This window comes from Necator americanus, chromosome II (genome assembly GCF_031761385.1).
Source record: "Necator americanus strain Aroian chromosome II, whole genome shotgun sequence".
Lineage (NCBI taxonomy): Eukaryota > Metazoa > Nematoda > Chromadorea > Rhabditida > Ancylostomatidae > Necator > Necator americanus.
In genome coordinates this window covers 22,609,524-22,626,580 of record NC_087372.1, presented here as the reverse complement: position 1 = coordinate 22,626,580, position 17,057 = coordinate 22,609,524, and the positions used below count along the sequence as shown (strand labels likewise).

The 17,057-nt window shown below is 40.1% G+C and overlaps 1 protein-coding gene across 2 annotated transcripts; it reads left to right on the top strand.

The window, feature by feature from the left end:
• Nucleotides 1–880: 880 nt before the first annotated feature.
• RB195_019062 (uncharacterized protein) lies at nucleotides 881–17,045 on the top strand (the record flags this gene model as incomplete). Of its 2 annotated transcripts, XM_064186749.1 has the most annotated exons (13): nucleotides 881–1,000; nucleotides 1,124–1,217; nucleotides 1,439–1,560; nucleotides 8,722–8,838; nucleotides 12,842–12,995; nucleotides 13,048–13,118; nucleotides 13,175–13,245; nucleotides 13,312–13,502; nucleotides 13,557–13,648; nucleotides 13,708–13,806; nucleotides 16,700–16,786; nucleotides 16,861–16,962; nucleotides 17,040–17,045. In XM_064186749.1, 13 exons carry the CDS (start codon nucleotides 881–883, stop codon nucleotides 17,043–17,045), a joined length of 1,326 nt encoding a protein of 441 aa, XP_064042630.1. The 2 variants fall into 2 exon arrangements, with proteins under 2 accessions (XP_064042630.1, XP_064042631.1); XM_064186750.1 differs by lacking the exon at nucleotides 17,040–17,045 and having other exon boundaries at nucleotides 16,861–16,971.
• Nucleotides 17,046–17,057: the final 12 nt, after the last annotated feature.

Sequence of the window (17,057 nt, the reverse complement as noted above, 5' to 3'; positions counted from 1 at the left end):
TCTAAAAAGCTAAAGTCTTAGCTATTTCGAATTTTAAAGATTTGAACACTGGAAGATAAAAAGGATAAAGTGTCTGGCTAATCCGCTTGGAATAACATCAATTCACAATCGTCTGAGGTTTACGAACGTGTTACTAGCCCATGCAGTGACTTTGAGGAAGGGGGCAGCCAGTTTATCCGGTCAGTGTTTTTGTTTTTATCCTCTCAGACAAGTCTGGTACCAGTTTATCAACTCTAAAGGGATGAAAGGCTTGGTGAGCACTAGGGCGGATTCGAACCTCCGATTGATCGTACGTGCAGCGGAACCTCTTACCGACTGCGCTACACCCGACTGACAACAACAAAAAAACTGAATATAAATATAATCGACCCCCTAGACAAGACACATCTACACTTTCAAAAGGCTCGTCCTTCCCTCCTCCCCCCACGGGGAAATTATCGGATGTTCAAATAATCCGAGAGCATGGGGAATACAAAAACACGAATATTCCACTTCTCGGATAGTCGGAACCAAAACACAGGTACCATTATATTGCATTCCTTTGCAGTTTCCTTTTTTGATAATGAGCATCAAATCCATTGCATCATCCTTTATGAACCAAAAGTAACAAAAGTAACAAGCACGACCGGTTCTACCAATTCTTGAGATCGCTAAAGACCTGAGAGTAAATGCGCTCTAAGTCGATTTCACCTTCTGTCCAACATTTTTTATCGCTATCGCCGATTCACACAATTACAAATTATTTGCATTCACATCGCTTAACTTCCTTTCAATTTAAGTTGTATATTGTCACATTAAGTTATAACTATGAAATTTGGTGTATGGATGTTATACGTTAGAGGGAAACCCAGGGATGTGTCGTCTCTCGTGAGTCGTGGAAATGCTGCAGGAAGAATGTGAGAAGGAAAAGCTTCCAGTAAATGAGCTATACACTGAAGACAAATTGAAGACGGGAAATCGTAAAAGAAGGAAAGAAGCAGAAGATACCGAAGAAAGAGAGGTGGGTGATTCTTCGTGGCACCGAAATAATCCTGGATGAATTATTGTTCATTCTCTTGAGGAGGTGTTTCCCATTCTTGAATAATTCATTTGTCTCATATGTGAGCGTTATTTCTTACTGCAGGAATCCAAAAAAAGGCGATTGACGACTGTAGCACCAGCACGGGACATATCTGACGTTGATGTGCCAATGAACATTGCAACAGAGATCCGCCACGGTGGGCTATTTCATCTCATAATCTTTAAGTCCTTCGTGACTTTACACCGAACTCTATTGTTTTGAACGGGCTAAGTTCCACGCGTTAGTCGGAAAGTGTGCATGTAGCTAGGAATATGTCGTGTTGTTTCCTTATTTGTTCATTACGTTCGTTTAAATAAGAATTTCTCGGTTGCTTTAATTTGCTCTTCGCTCTGTGCGAATCTGCTGCTTAGATTATAGGTGTGCGTTATCTGGCTCCTTATTGGGCTGTATATCGCACCAGAACCAAGGGAAGATGGATTGGACGAAAAATGGTTGATGTGTTTGCTCAAGAGTTTCTCTCTCTCAACGAAAATTATCCGGTTGGTTTCTGCTGCTCTAATTATTCCAAAAATACACTTCAAAAAACTTCATTCCTATATTACTTTCTCTGACTTGCTGATCCGTTGAGAGATTACGCTCATACACTTTTACCATTGGCGCCATTGATGTTTGTGAAGTTCGGTGGATGAACTACATTCTGCATATTTATAATAGTGTATTTGTTTTTGCTTCGATGTAACGAAAGGATTCTGACAACCATATGTTACAACCTCGTGCAGTTATCGATCTTCATTTTCGTGAGCAATTCTGCATGGATAAGATTACAGTGGCAAAAGTAATTATAGCAGCGGAAAGAAGAATGCAATGGGAGCAAATTTGGCAGGGATTAGGCGAGCATCGATAGACTCATTAACCCGTAGAGTAGGAAGGGAAAGTATTAGATTGAGAGGCAGTTCTGCAATTCTTTCTATGTAACATTTTGGATGTCATTTTCGTTAGTTCTGGTAGGTACAATACTTGTTTAGAATAAGTGCATGCCAGATTGACTTAAAATGAGGACTTCGACTTTTTTTCCATATTCAGTCGTCGAGACATTTTGCAACATTAATGTTGTTAACAACTTCTTTGAGTTCAGACTCAGTGATTTCGGTTATGCTTTTACAACTTTTTTTGTCATTCCTCCAATAAGTTGGTGGAATGATAAAAAAAGGAGGTTGTAAAAAGCAGTGGAGAGTAAACTATTATTATTATTAAATTGTGGAGCTCGCTTACCCACTTACAGTGATCAGTAAAACTGTAAAGACTTGTACTTTCTACAAATTTCTGGCAGAGAAAATCGTCATTTCAGCAGCGCCTTTATCGCTCTTTTTGCCACAAATGTAAGCACTGGTGGGAAATTTCGTAATTTTCTTGCAAAAAATATCAACACTATATTCAAAGATTGTTCAAACCTTATTTTGCACCAATATTCTTCCGATGCCGCTAAGGTAAGAAAACATTATTCGAGTTATTAGTTTTCTTGTTTTTTCCTCAACATGTACAGTCAGCGTAAAATGCTTTGTAACATGAAAACGTCCACAGTGAAGGCTTGCACTGATCTCCCTCTACAGTTTAAGTTCGCTACAGTTTGCGAAAACGTCAACATTTTTTCTTTTCGCATTTTGTGGTTGTTCATTGTTTTTCGTATAATAGTGCATGAATAGGGCTATATAGGCTTAGTAGAGCTATTTTCCATTAATTTCATCGTTCGTTTTGCTTTTAGGTTGCCTCTAAGATCTTAGTTTATAGAGAATTGATTAGTTCATGTGTGTTTAATTTCTGTCCCATTTTTTTGCGCAATATCTTCTTTTTTTTGTAGATGTAGACGGAGAAGATCTCTTTTCTCAGTTTCAGAAGTTTCTCCTTATTCCAAGACATCTCCCTCGAAAACTTCAGTTTGCATGTGTTGGGTTTCTGTTTTTTTTTTGTATAACTGTATAAAAGGATAAAGTCACTGGCGTATCAATCCGCTTGGGATGCGCCAACGCGTTTTGCTGGAATTCGTAATCGTTTAGGTTGTTTTGGAACGCGTGTTACCCCATACAATGACTTGCGGGGCCAGCTGATGATCCAGATGATCAAGTCAGTGTTTTTATCCTCCCAGATAAGTCTGGTACCAATTTATCGACCCCGGAGAGATGAAAGGCTTGGTTTGCACTAGGGTGGTTTCGAACCCTCGACCGTGTGGCTACAAAGGACCGCTAACTGCGCCACACGCGCCCTGTGTAACTGTATATACTTAAATAATTGTTTTCTTTAATAGAGCCGGACACGAGGTTGTTATAATCCTTTATTCGTGGCCAACGTTTCGGCAATATCGCCTTCTTCAGAGCCTGAAAGGGATGAAATCGAACGTGATTAATCCGATCAAACGCCTTATCCGCCCAACAAAGAAAGCCCTACATTTACTTTTGGACCCCATAGCTACCAGTAGAAGATAACATCGTACCTTAGGATCAGCTGACTATCCTGCCACTGCTAGATGACTGTTGTGAGGTGACTAGCGCAATCAAATATCAGCCTTAAATAAGGCGCGAGTTCCCGCGTAATGCAGAGGCATTCCTCCTTGCGATTCATGTTTGGACTCTTGGAGTGGATCCAGAAAGCCTCCAGAGCCTTGCGCGCCGCAATGCTAAGTTCGCGCGCCAAAATCGTGATCTTAACTTCAAAATCTTCTCCGTTATGACGCCGCACCCTGTGACCACCCAATGGAGTGGAGTCACATGATTTCCTTTTGTCGTCCAGGTGTTCTTTGATTCGAATTGATTTCTACTTCGATTTTTTCGAACTGAAGAATCTGTTGCCATCGTGGAGCTCCCCCTAGTAACCTTAAGCAAATACTCATTCGGAATCGCCTATATGATCGTATTTGCATGACACCGGAATGCAAAATATGCCCGGATAACAACGAGGGTGATTGCATGAGTTCATGTGTTGTTTATATGATTTCCTGTGTGCAGTGTGGTGACGAATACATAGGAGAAACAGCTGGACCACTATGTATTCGAATCAAAGAACACCTGGACGACAAAAGGAAATCATGTGACTCCACTCCATTGGGTGGGCACAGGGTGCGGCGTCATAACGGAGAAGATTCTGAAGTTAAGATCACGATGTTGAGGCGCAAACCTAGTATTGCGGCGCGCAAGGCTCTGGAGGCTTTTTGGATCCACTCCAAGGGCCCAAAGATGAATCGCAAAGAAGAATGCCTCTGCATTACGCGGGAACTCGCGCCCTATTTAAGGCTGATATTTGATTGCGCTAGTCACCTCACAACAGTCATCTAGCAGTGGCAGGATAGTCAGCTGATCCTAAGGTACGATGTTATCTTCTACTGGTAGCTATGAGCAAATAGCTAAAAGCAAATGTAGGGCTTTTTTTGTTGGGCGGATAAGGCGTTTGATCAGATTAATCACGTTCGATTTCACCCCTTTCAGGCTCTGAAGAAAGCGATATTGCCGAAACGTTAGCCACGAATAAAGGATTATAGCAACCTCGTGCCTGGCTCTATTAAAGAAAACAATTATCGAAGCATCATCATGCCGAGGTTTGTCGAAAGTCGCACATGGAGACTGTATATACTTAGTTTTTTCTAGGACGGGTTTTGGGACTGCCTAGAGTTCCGATTATAAACGAACGCTAATTATTCACATCTATACAAAAAGTTTGGCAGAAATTGAATCCCTACAGTCTAAAATCTTATAAGCATCTTAAGAGGAAAACAAACGATAAAACTTAATTAAACAATTTTTTTTTTGACACTGTAGGCTTGCTCATGTATTATTTACGAAAGAACAGTGAAACGCGTAAGAAGCAAAAAGAAACAGTTCCAGAAAGTACTTTGTATACTGTAGAGAGAGCTCCGTGCACGTCTTCACCGAGGACGTGCTGCCTCGTCATGTTAAAGGCAGCATACCACGAATCTGACGTAGTGAGGGAAACAGCTGTAAAAGCTGAGATGGGGTTGTAGATTGCGGAATCAGGAGTGGTTCCGCTCACCTCAACCTAAATTGTAAAAAATGGAGTGAAAAACTCCGCTTTTCACGACGATTTTAGTTGCAGCGCGCCACCCTTCTACACGCGCCGCATCCAGCTGCGCGGCTGTCGGAAATCAGTTCTCCTCGACTGCTTATTCAAGTAAAACCAATGAATAGGTTGCTGAGAGGACCAGAACGAATACGTAGAGAAGCGTTCTAATGTTCTTTTTAGGAACTATAGCGGTTCCCACGCCTTTTTTTAGGACCATTAGGTAGAGTTGAGAGGAACCACCCCTGATCCCTCAATCTAAAACCCCATCTCTAGCTTCTCCGACAGTTTCCCCTCACTATGTCAGTTTCTACGTTGGTTTGCTGCCTTTAATACACATTGCACACCAACTGTAGAATGAGGTGGTAACATGAAACGACGTGAATGTCATGCTGAAGATGATGTGGGTCCTACATCAAATCACGTAAACTGTTAGCTACCATTCAAGGACCTGTTAGCATGCGTGTTTCTAAATCCTGAATAAAGGATGTTACCAACCAGATCATTCAAACATGCAAAGGAATAAATATGATAGTACTTAAAGGTGAAACACAACACATGCAGTTGTCATGGTTTTTAACGGTTCACTGAGTCTCATTAACTTTTTAACATACATGCATGCAGCACAACATTTACAACATACATAGATGCAAGGTAAGAAATGTTCTTGCGAGACTAAGTTATTCCTATCTGAGAAACAATGTTGGATTTGGCATAAATTCTATAGACGGTATTCATAATATTCAGTCGGCGGAAAAGATTAACGGGAATACTGGAGATGAGGGAAAAATCGCTAATAAAGATGAGAAATCGAAGTAAAAGTAGAAACTCCTTTCCGGTGGTTTTGAGCTAATGACCGCCGGCTTGGAGTACAAGATGTGCCAGTCAAACCGCACGTTTGAACAAAACTCGTATAGTGGGAGTGTTTGAGGTGGAGGCAGCAACTACCACATACCTCCTCTCCACTGTGCTACAAACCATCACCTAGACATTTAATACATTTGGAAGTTAGTATCCATGCAGTGTCGGTATGGTGAACAAAGAGGTTTCACTTTTGTAGAAAGTGACCAAAGTTCCGTACGTGCACACTGCGAGTTACCCTTGAATTCTCATTTTCCGTCTTGTGCTTCTGTTCCAACCAGCAAAGGATTCTCTGGGATAACCACATAAAAACAGATCAAACAAAATGAAGAAGTTGGATTTTTCTGGTTGTGCACTAATTTCCATTTGCGTTCTTAAGATTTGTTCCAGTGTACAACTGGTAAAATATTGCTATATGGGCGAAAGTTCGACTTTCCTTGAATCTTGGCATAGAGATTGCAACTTCTCGATAGTCCAATTTAGCAACAGCCAAGATTGTTAACAAACTTTATTACGGCTTTCGGCGTCGTTCGCATTCGTCAGAGCCTAGGTAGCGACGTTGCCATGATATTAGCGGACCTCCACGTTCGGAGCGATTTTATCACGTAGAGGTCCGCTAATATCACGGCAACGCGGCTACCTAGGCTCTGACGAAGGCGACGACGCCGAAACGTTAGCCGTAATAAATTTTTTTTTAACAATCTTAGCTGTTGCTGAACTGGACCATCGACATATTGCTATATGTTTTTAATACTTGTAAAAACTGCCATTTGGCTGCTCCACCCTCTACTTTGAAGTTTCTTATTTCGTAGCTTCGACAGTTTACAGTCGCTTCTGGAATCTAAAGAGCCGCGTATTCTTTTTGCATCGAAACATTTGTTACTCCTCGCGACGTGGCGTTTTGCATTTCACCTGCTAACGCCTCAGGTGTAGTCGAGTCAAAACGACCTGAACCCTGGTGCAATTGCATAAGCGATTGCAATCGATGCAACGCAGTAAGGCCAGCGGTTGGGATCGAGGTGGGACCTATCGCTAGCTCTACTCGAACTGCAGAGATGAGTTATGGAGAACCCCAATATCGTAATTGCAAGTTCCACTGCACCGCTATGAGCGTAGCAGTTTACACAACTGCACCTCCAGGTAGTTCTAACCCGATTAAAGAAATATTTTTTTTTTTTTGCTAAAGACACTCATCTGAATTGTTGTAGACGTAAGTACATTCTTCAAACAAAAACCTATCAAATTCCAATACTTGTCATTTGATGAAAAGTGCAAACGAAATCAAAAAGAAACGAAAATTGCAGTAGTGAATTCGTAGATGGATGAAATATGAGAGGGGTGGTGCCAAGAACTCCAAGATGTGGCTCGCATACTTAATGACCGTGGAATTTACATGCATAGTCATGTTCAGAGTGCATTCTCGCTATGTTCATCGCTTAAAATGATGTTAAGGATTGTTCGGTGTTCATAAAAGAGATGTCGCAAGAGGGTGCTATAAATGTCGTAGGAGGTCGTAAAGATATGTTAGCAGGTAGGGAAGATGTTTTTCTATGACGAAGAGGCGTTTGCACGAATGAAATGAGCTTACTCCGTGGCCTGTTAAGTGCTGTTACCCAACACAAGAGGTCCCAAGTGTGAATAGGTTTTCCTTGTTGCACGAGTAATTATGCTCTATCGCCTAGAGTTTGTGAAAATGATATATGTGGCGACGCATTTCCGTCTCCAACGCGCTTTTTCATAGAATATCAATGAAACGGTTACGTTTCCAGCCAGATTTTCTACTCTATAGTATTTCTACTGCAGGTGAATAGTGCTAGCAAGAGTCCTCCTCTCTCAAAACCGATACGCTCCTCCGCACTGTTTCGAGTGCAGCCGCTACGCAATTGCACTGTACTTCATGTCGTTTTTATCCGACCATAAAAACAACGACTTGACGCATGCACTCACTCCCGCAAGTCATTGTTGGGCCGCGTACCCATAGCCGCATCACCTATAGGGGTCTATCACTGGCGTGCAGTACATTCACTTCTTCAAAGTAACTGTTGGTAACTACCTCGTTTATAAGGGTGTAAGAGAACCACACAAATAGTTTTGTCAGGATTTTGCCAAATGTGTTATACTCACGGTACTGGCAAGACCACAGATAGGATCAATTGTATCGGTTTTTGGAGGCGCGAAGTTTACATCACAGTTGTGTTCATTACTAGCTTATGTGAAAAGAGAGGCAATCGTCTGTAATTACAACTGGGAAACAGTGTCAGTGCACGGCTCGGTTGAGCACCCGCATATACTCCGCAGATATCATTTTCTCAAGCATCTGGATCTTACATCTGATAGGAGTTGGTTAGGCAGAAGATCCAAATTTGATCACTTCAATGTGACCATATTAGTATTTGAAGTTTTGATTTCGTTGCTGCAAAGTTGCCAACATACTGAAATAGATAAGATATAAATAAATATTTTCTATATCTGAGTATTACTTCGATCCTCATAGCTTTACAATGATTCCGAGCTAATCGTGTTATTGAAATATTGATTTTACTTTAACTCACACTATTTTGGCGATCTCTTTAATTTGACTCATTTTCTCTTTTCTGTCTGCTTCACTCCTACAGCATAACCAGACGAAGGAGAAAGATTTCACACGATCAGAGAAACGAGCAAACTAATGCAATTAGCATTGCAATCGCTCATCTACGCAAGGACAAAACCTTACATTACTCTCTGATTACTAGTCTTCTCCCTATTTTCCTTAAGTGTTTGTTTCTTTGCAGAAAATTGCCTGCAAACTGGGCCGAATCTACGTTAATGGCAAGCAGATGTTGGATGTGGACTACGTGCTGAAGAACGGTGACTCTATCCACCACTGGGGACATCGACACGAACATCCAGTCTGTTTAAGCTTTTTTAAACATTCGTCCTTTGCAGTTACACGTAGATATTTTCCGGTGAAGATAGCCGTACAAATATGAGGCATTATTGACGCACATTAACGACCAATCTCCGTGAAATTATGAGACCAGATTGTTGTTTTTGGTACCTCGACCTCTCTATGTTGTACTGTTCCCAGTGATAGTGCTTTCATATCAGATTTTTTTTTTCAAATTTTGTCAGTTTGCTCATCCTTTTTCCAGATAGTAATTTAGAATAAGATAGCGGTCAAAGTTATAGTCGAGCGAAAACGACATGATGCCCGATGCTGTTGCGTAAACGGCTGCGCTCCAAGCGGCGGTATGGAGCTAGGGTTAGCTGTACCGAGCTTCCTTTTTGTTCACATCCCTTAGCCAAAGACTTGGCGATTCCAAATAGTCAAATAGGTGGTTGATTTCAAAACTCCATTCACTACTTTGCAAGTACTAAGATGGAAGACAACTTGATCCTCATAAAGCAACAATTCTTAGACTTTGGTGCAACCAATGTAGTGTTTATTTTCTAGTGTCGTTTCCATCTTATTCATTTCCGTCCCTTCATGAAGGTGTTCCCTATTCATTTCGAGTCTCACTTTGTTCCCTCACTTTCTGTTTGTGAACCTAGTTTTTGTCTAAGTGCATGAGAGTGATTTGATATGCAAAACACGAATATGGCTGCAGACACGAAATGTAGTTTTTTTCGACCTTGACTAAGATTTTGTAATGTGAGATTTTTCTGAAATGCACCTGCGGAATTGTAGATTACAGCCACTTTACTCGTTAACAACGTCTCTCAACATCATTTTGTACATCGCCGTCAATCTTATTCGAATTTATTCTTGTTTCATGCGAGGTTAGTTTTATAATTGATGTACATTGGCTTGAACAGACATCTGTACCCAACAGGCTGACACATAACTTGTTGGTATGCATAAGTAAATGTAGTGTAAATGCCCTCGTGCAGCGTAGACAAGCTGTATTTCTCTAACTGCAAGCTACACAAAACCTTCTCGACAGTTTTGAGTACGTCAGTATCACCCTGTTATACCACGCATAGAGTGTCAGCATGACGCAACTTTAAATGTCTTCATGTTTCACCCATAGCAATATAGTAGTTTGCTTTGGCGAACAATACAAGGGTTCTCAATCCACTTCCGTCAAGTCGATTCTTTATGTTTTACCTCAATTTTGGTTCCATTTAACGAGACGCGGATTGGGCCAAGTCGAGGTGAAAAGTGTTTTTAAGCTGCTAGAACTCAAATCGCTGCCTAAAAAGCAATCAGCTGACGAGTGTTTCGATGCTATCAGAGGATACGCAAATTAGATTAAATCTCAGCTGAATGCGAACACATGCAATTCAGTATGAACTGAGATAATATTTCGAAACTTCCTCTATGAAAATGTCGAAAATATATTTGTTTTAATAAGCAGGAAACATAGGAAGATAAAAGCCTCTGGCATATCAGTCCTTTTGGGATACGCCAATGCATTTTACTGGAATTCGTAATGGTTATGGTTTTTTTTTTTTTTTTGGAACGCGTACTGGCCTATACAATGACTTGCGGGACATGCCGATAATCAAGTCAGTGACCTCTTACCGATTGCGCCACACCCGCCTTCACAAGGAACATAGACTACTAAATTGAAGACATTTTTCGTAAGACACAGCAAAAAAATTGAGTGGAATTTTGATTGATTTGCTTGAGCGGTAACTAAGATCAATACCAACCTTGGCTACAGCTCAAACAAATTAATTAAAGCTACGTATTAGAAATGCCAAGATTCAAGGACAGTGGGCACTACTTGAGTGGAATTACTTCTCGAATCTACATTCTCGTCAAAATTATCTCAACGCGAGCGATAGCTGTTACTGTCATGCTCAGAAAACTATATTCTATGGAATATTAGAACTTGCAGCTTCTGCATGTCGGATTGAGATTGATCGACAGAAGCACCAGAAAGTGCTGAAATAAGAGAACCTGATAGAAGTGCGTTGTACGACATTAGAAACTTGCAAGTAACCAAATTGCAATATTTGCAACCAAACACTCCATGTAGTGAGATGTTTGAGGTTCGCAAAATCAGGAGTCATTTTCAGTAATGCGAACTAACCATCGTAGACATCAAAAGATTCTAAACTGAGTTTAAATGCATAGTCGCATCCCTAAGAATTGATTAACTTTATCCTTTACTGCTTACAATTGAAAAAAGAATATTAAATACCTTAATGATAACTATGAGGTCGCGATTATAAGACTTGTCGTCCTGCAAAAAATTTGCAGCTAAAAGGTACCCAAATATCTTGGTATCGAAAAGCGCTCGAAGGTTACAAATATCAAGGTATCATCGAAATAATATACGAAATAGAAGTTGGTGTTGTTTGGAAGTATTATATCCCGCATATCACCGTATGACGTGAGAAAAACAGAAAAAAGGAGCAGAAACCATTATGGATTGTACTCGACATGTCATCGAGAAAGGAAGAAGAACTTTCTCATAACGGGCACATACACAAAGCAAAATTGTTCGTCATCGAAATTCACGATTTTTATTAGCAAAATTAGCAGCTACATTTTGTTCTGTGACTTTGACGTTGCTCTCATACGAATTCGACTCATCTCGCCTTATAAGACTTTTGCATTTTTTGTGTTTGGACGTTGTAACCTTTTCGCCAGTCACAGTTCGCTTTTCTCACATTTGAACATAGTTGATTATCAACCCCTACGACACATTTTGTAGTAATCGTTTCTCCCAATTCCTTAACGTGACATTTTATCTAGCGTAACTTGGCCCGCATTTTGCGGGTGAAATAGCTGCAGTATTTATCTAGACAATATTTTCCACTCACTGAAAGTAAATTGAAGACAGTATACTCCATAGGTGCACTTCTTTCTTCGACAATTGACATCAATTTAAAGGCAGCATATCACGAATTTTGAAAGTGTTGCTACCTTCCAACGAATAGATAGAACTAGGCTGTAGTTTACTAATATTATTGTCATCACGCTCAGTTTCTCCTAGTTATCCAAGAAAAGAACCTGGGAAACGGTCTTGCCTAACCGAGTCCCTACAAGGAACCTATCATCGTGCCTCGTCTTTGGGGGAGCGAGCAATCAAGTATAGTCGGATCAGAACGACATGAACCATCGCGGAGTGCAGCCATGAGTACTGCTAGTAATTTTTCCTTGATCCGAACCGCTACGCTCCACCGCATCGACCAAATCGCTTACGTAACTGTGCCGAGTTTAATGTCCTTTTGACCAAACTATTATATATATATATATATAATAAAAGTAATACATAAAAAATCCATATGCAGAAAATTTGACCACGTGACCAGTATCGCCCTCTTTTGCCAAACCAAACTTAGGAACTAAAATTCTTAAGTCTAACAATAAGATTATGGAAGAAACTGTTGTAATCAGCGACGTTAGCTTAGAAGGTAGTCGAAAAGACTAGTTTTTTGTCGAATGATGTTTGCAAATCTTGCATCACTTCATTCAAGTTATATTTAGAAAAGCACTTTAACATCGCGCAGAAGTCAGAATTCTTTGCAGTTTATCTTGCTTTTTTGTCTTTTCCTATGATGTTTACGAATCAATCTTTATGCAATCAATACTTCTACATCTCGCGACCGAAATTTGGGGAACTTGTTAGGAAATTTTGTTGTGTAGTTCTCAATTTTCATTACCATTTTATTCACTACATTCTTATTCTCAATATGTTATTACCTATAATGTTATGCTTTTTTGATACGTCCTCGCCGAGGACTCCAATAACGATCTTTTGTCACCAACGCGCTCTTCCGCATGTCTCATTATTATTTCCAAAGTTGTTCTTTTTATTTCTTGCACATCTCATCGCCCTTCGCTTTAATTTTATTTATTAGTACTTGTAGGAGCCAACCATTTACTGTCCATTACTTATTTCAATTTGTTTCACATTTCTTAACGTACTTCGAATTCATGACAGTCTATCAGTTTAGATACGCGATCTTCCTCTCAAAATAATTTGCGAAACGGATGATCTGCTGGTTATTGATAAACCTCCCTCTTTACCTGTGCATGCTTGTGGGCAATACGCTGTTCATACCGTGTTGGGCCAACTACGAGTTAATCACAATCGGACAGGACTTCGAGGTAAGTTTTTGTTCAACTGTTTGGAACTCTTTTTTTTCAGCGAAAATTTCAGTGCTTCACCGGCTGGATAGAGCCACTTCTGGTGTTCTGATGTTTGCGAAAAACTATAAAACTGATCTGGAGGTATTGCTTGTTTTTATGATTACGAGTTTTTAAAGATTATTTTTCACCTATTTCAGTTCAAAAAGACCTTAAAAAATGGCAACTGGTCGAAGGAGTATATATGCTTGGTTGAAGGAGACTTTCCGGAGTGAGAACTGTGGAACGCAGTGTTTACGAGCAAATGTTCGCGTCTGCCTAGTCTAGCTTTGTTTAGTGAAGAGATAGAATGCAATGAATCTATCGGCACTCTCGTCGTTAGTATGGGCATCCAGTGTATACGACCTGATGGGAAACCAGCTCGAAGTCGATTCAGGAAATTATGGTCAGACGGAAACCGATCTGTGGTTTCCGTTAATATATACACGGGGCGCACGCATCAGATCCGTGTACATGCTCAGTTTTTGGGTAAACTTGGTAATGTTTCACACCATTTGTTTCATGCAAAGGTTATGATTATAGGTTATCCTATTGTTGGGGATCAAATATATAATTCCTTCGTATGGGGGAAATCGAAAGGAAAAGCTGGTGACTATGGTAAATCTTATGAAGAAGTTGGTTCTATTTCTTTTTCTTTTAATTGTCGTTTTATTGGGGTTATTTGTTAATTCAGTTATGCATTGATGTGCGAGAGGCCCATCGTGGCTCCAACTGGCACGAGACTGTTAATCAGGACTACGAGTCGAGAATGGAAAGAATGGCCAATGAGAACGTACGTTTAAAAAATTCCTGTCATTTAACAAATAAAAGCTTAAACCACTGAAGGGAAATCTATTTGTAGCAGTGCTGTCAGCTAATACGGAGTGATAATGTTGATAATTTGCTCCTTTTTAAACTTCCTACGAGCCGGAATACAAAGTTTTGTTCCATGATAATTAACAAAAAAACTCAATCTCTTACCTTCTTTAATGTTATTTGGAAGAAATTGATAGAATTTTTTTCTTTGCAGCGCTGCCTTCGCTCACTTCACAGTTGACGAATCCAAAGCGATCAAACCAAAAGTAAGATGTACGGTACCCATAAAACAGGAAATCAACTACTTACTTCAAGTTTACAACATGCATTTTTACGCAAGATTTAAGATGACCGCCAACTGAGTGTTTTCGCATAGTTTGGCTACCGTTATTTTAATCGAGATGCTAAGAAAAACCTTGCGCGCACCATAGCAAATACATACTTTGAACAGCATCCGGTCCCAAATTCTTTGCGTACATCGTTTGGCCTAAATTGATTCATCTGTAGAGATTTTCATTATACATGTACATATATAGATGTATATGTATGCATATAGACGCATATTTGGCATTGAACATTTTGCCAAAGCTGTTGAATGGGTGTATGGTAGATGTCCTCGACGAATGCGTCCACCGTGGCTTCTCTACAGCACGCAAGAAGCCCCTCGGATTCTTTGTTCCTTTATTTTATAGTTTTTCATAGTTTTTTTTTTTGTGTGATGCTCCATGGTTAGATTTACGTTTTCTCAGCAAAATTCTTTTCCAATCTTTCGTTCATTTTGTTTCTAAGGCGCTTTTAATATCTTACTCCATAAGGGTTTATTTTTTGTCGCACTTTTTCTTGTGTAATTGTTTATGCTTGACAACTTTCATAGCCGTAAAACCAAGAAAACTGTTTTTGGCTTGTTCAGTAGTCCCTTCTGATTTCATTGCGTCTTTTCAAAGACAAGCATGTAGGAATTGAATTTCTGCCTCATTTTTCGTGCAATTGGCGCATGGTTAGCGTTCTTCCAGTGCGAATTTTGGGATTTAACTATGATTGCAATTACAGCAGGCACTAGTCATCCACAATTACATAGAAAAGAAGTCGAATCTTCCCATGTCTAATCTCATATACGTGCATTCAGTATACAAATAGGACCAACTTTGCACTTAAATAATTTGATCGATCTTACATTGATTTAAGCGTACTTTTGCTCTTAACGAAGCGAAACTCTGACATTCAAGGTTTTGGTATATCATCACAAACATGATAGCCATTCTCCCCAAAATTGTAAACTTTATCGGATTATTAGTTCTTGCGCTCTGCTCAGGAATTGTAAAACTGGGCAGCTGGGGTCACTGCATATTGATCAATCACGAATATAATAACTACGTTGTCCGAAAATAACTATGTAGTCGATTCGTTTATTCCTCCCTTATGATTCCTTAGTTTCAATGAAACAACCTAAAGAGGTTCATGCTAACTCTAATCACAGATGTGGGAACCGTTTTAACGGCTAATATATTCAATCTCTGATGAGCAGCGTTGCAGAACTGTAGTACGGAAACGGCACAATGAACTTTGTCTATTATTTTCAAACATTGTACGCAAAAATTAAGCGGGTTTACACTTTCGTGATGACCCGTTGTGGTTGAGGACTGCATAGCTAGCGACCCCAGTTTCGTACTGAGCGGAAAACACAGTTGCAGTACGCTGGACACTTGAAATCAAAACCTTCTGTGCCAATATCAGCGAAGTATGACCGGAGAATATTTCTTAAAAGTGACCTCTACCATTTCAAGAATTTCTTTTAGAAGAAAAATCGTAGAATGCTATGACCTTTAAATTGTTTGTGCTGGTATGGACCAAACTGGCTTTGTTCTTTTTTGCCATTGCGTTATTAGTGAGAGAAATCCTACTAATAACGTAGTAGCCGAACCACTTTTTTTTCTATCGTAACAGGGTTTTTCTACAGACAAAGACGATTGTAAAGGAGCGAGTGATGGTTTTTCCATGTAGTTGCACGATGCACGTTCCAGAAACATTCTGTGTCCACATTCAATGCGGAGAAAACATGCGTGACTGACATCGAGGGGTATTAAGTGCTGGAGTATGGACAAATTGAGTGATATTCAACAATATTGGCTTTTGAGTTAAGTCCGGTGCGATTGAGCGGCTGCGCCCGAAGCTGCGCGGCTATTGGTTTCAAGGGACCTTCGCTAGCTCCACTCAGTTCGAGTGAATCTAGTTATGGTCTCACACTAATACCAACCGCTAGCTCCATCGCGAAGCGCCGCTTAAAGGCAGCATACCACGGATATGAGGTAGTGAGAGAATCTGCAGGAAGAGCTGGAGATCGAATAGTAGTTCGCGGGATACCCACATCCCATCTCCCGCAATCTACTACTCCATCTCAGCTTTTTCTCTCATTACCTCAGATTGCTGATATGCTGCCTTAAGCAAACGCACCGGTATTCAGCTTGCCCTTGAAGGGTTCATACACAAGCATAAATCCATCTCATATTTAGTTATGACTTCTCCCTCTTAGTCTTAGAATTCTGCACACAACAGTTGATGTGATATGGTGAAAAGTAAAGACTAAGGATAACGGATTTTCCTTAGTGTTACTTTGACGACTTTACTTTCACCGAAAACCTATCCCAAAGTGATACATCATGTGTATTTTTTAATTATCCATCCTTTATCTCTGTGTTGAGACAGCAGAAATTCTACCTGGCGCTGTCGTCAATGCTACAGTCTTCAGAATATAATTTGCCTCAAATTCTGATGATACACTACCAAATAGCGGTTCCCTGCTCTTCTACGTTATTAGATAAACAACTGATAGATGGAACAGTGACTCAAAATGCAGTAACATTTCTTTTAAGTTAGATCCTGAACCATTCGACTATGAAAGCCAAGATCGGCCGTCATACGACCCTATTTGTTTAAACTGCAATGTTGTCAAGAAACGGGTTCGTAAATACTCTTGTACTTTCTGCTCTCTCAAAGTTCGTTTATATCAATAATAAAAGTAGTTTTTTTTGAGGTTCCGCTCGACCACTTTCAACTTTTTTTACACTGCCTCAGATACTCAACAGAGAATTGGAGCTACAGCACCCCACTCCCAGACTGGGCCACGAAACCAGCGGCGAGTTGACGTTAGGATCACATAATAAATAGGCTTTTAAATTTGTTTATTCTTCTTTTGTTGCTTGTTCGTTTTAGAGGTAAAACGTTTATTGG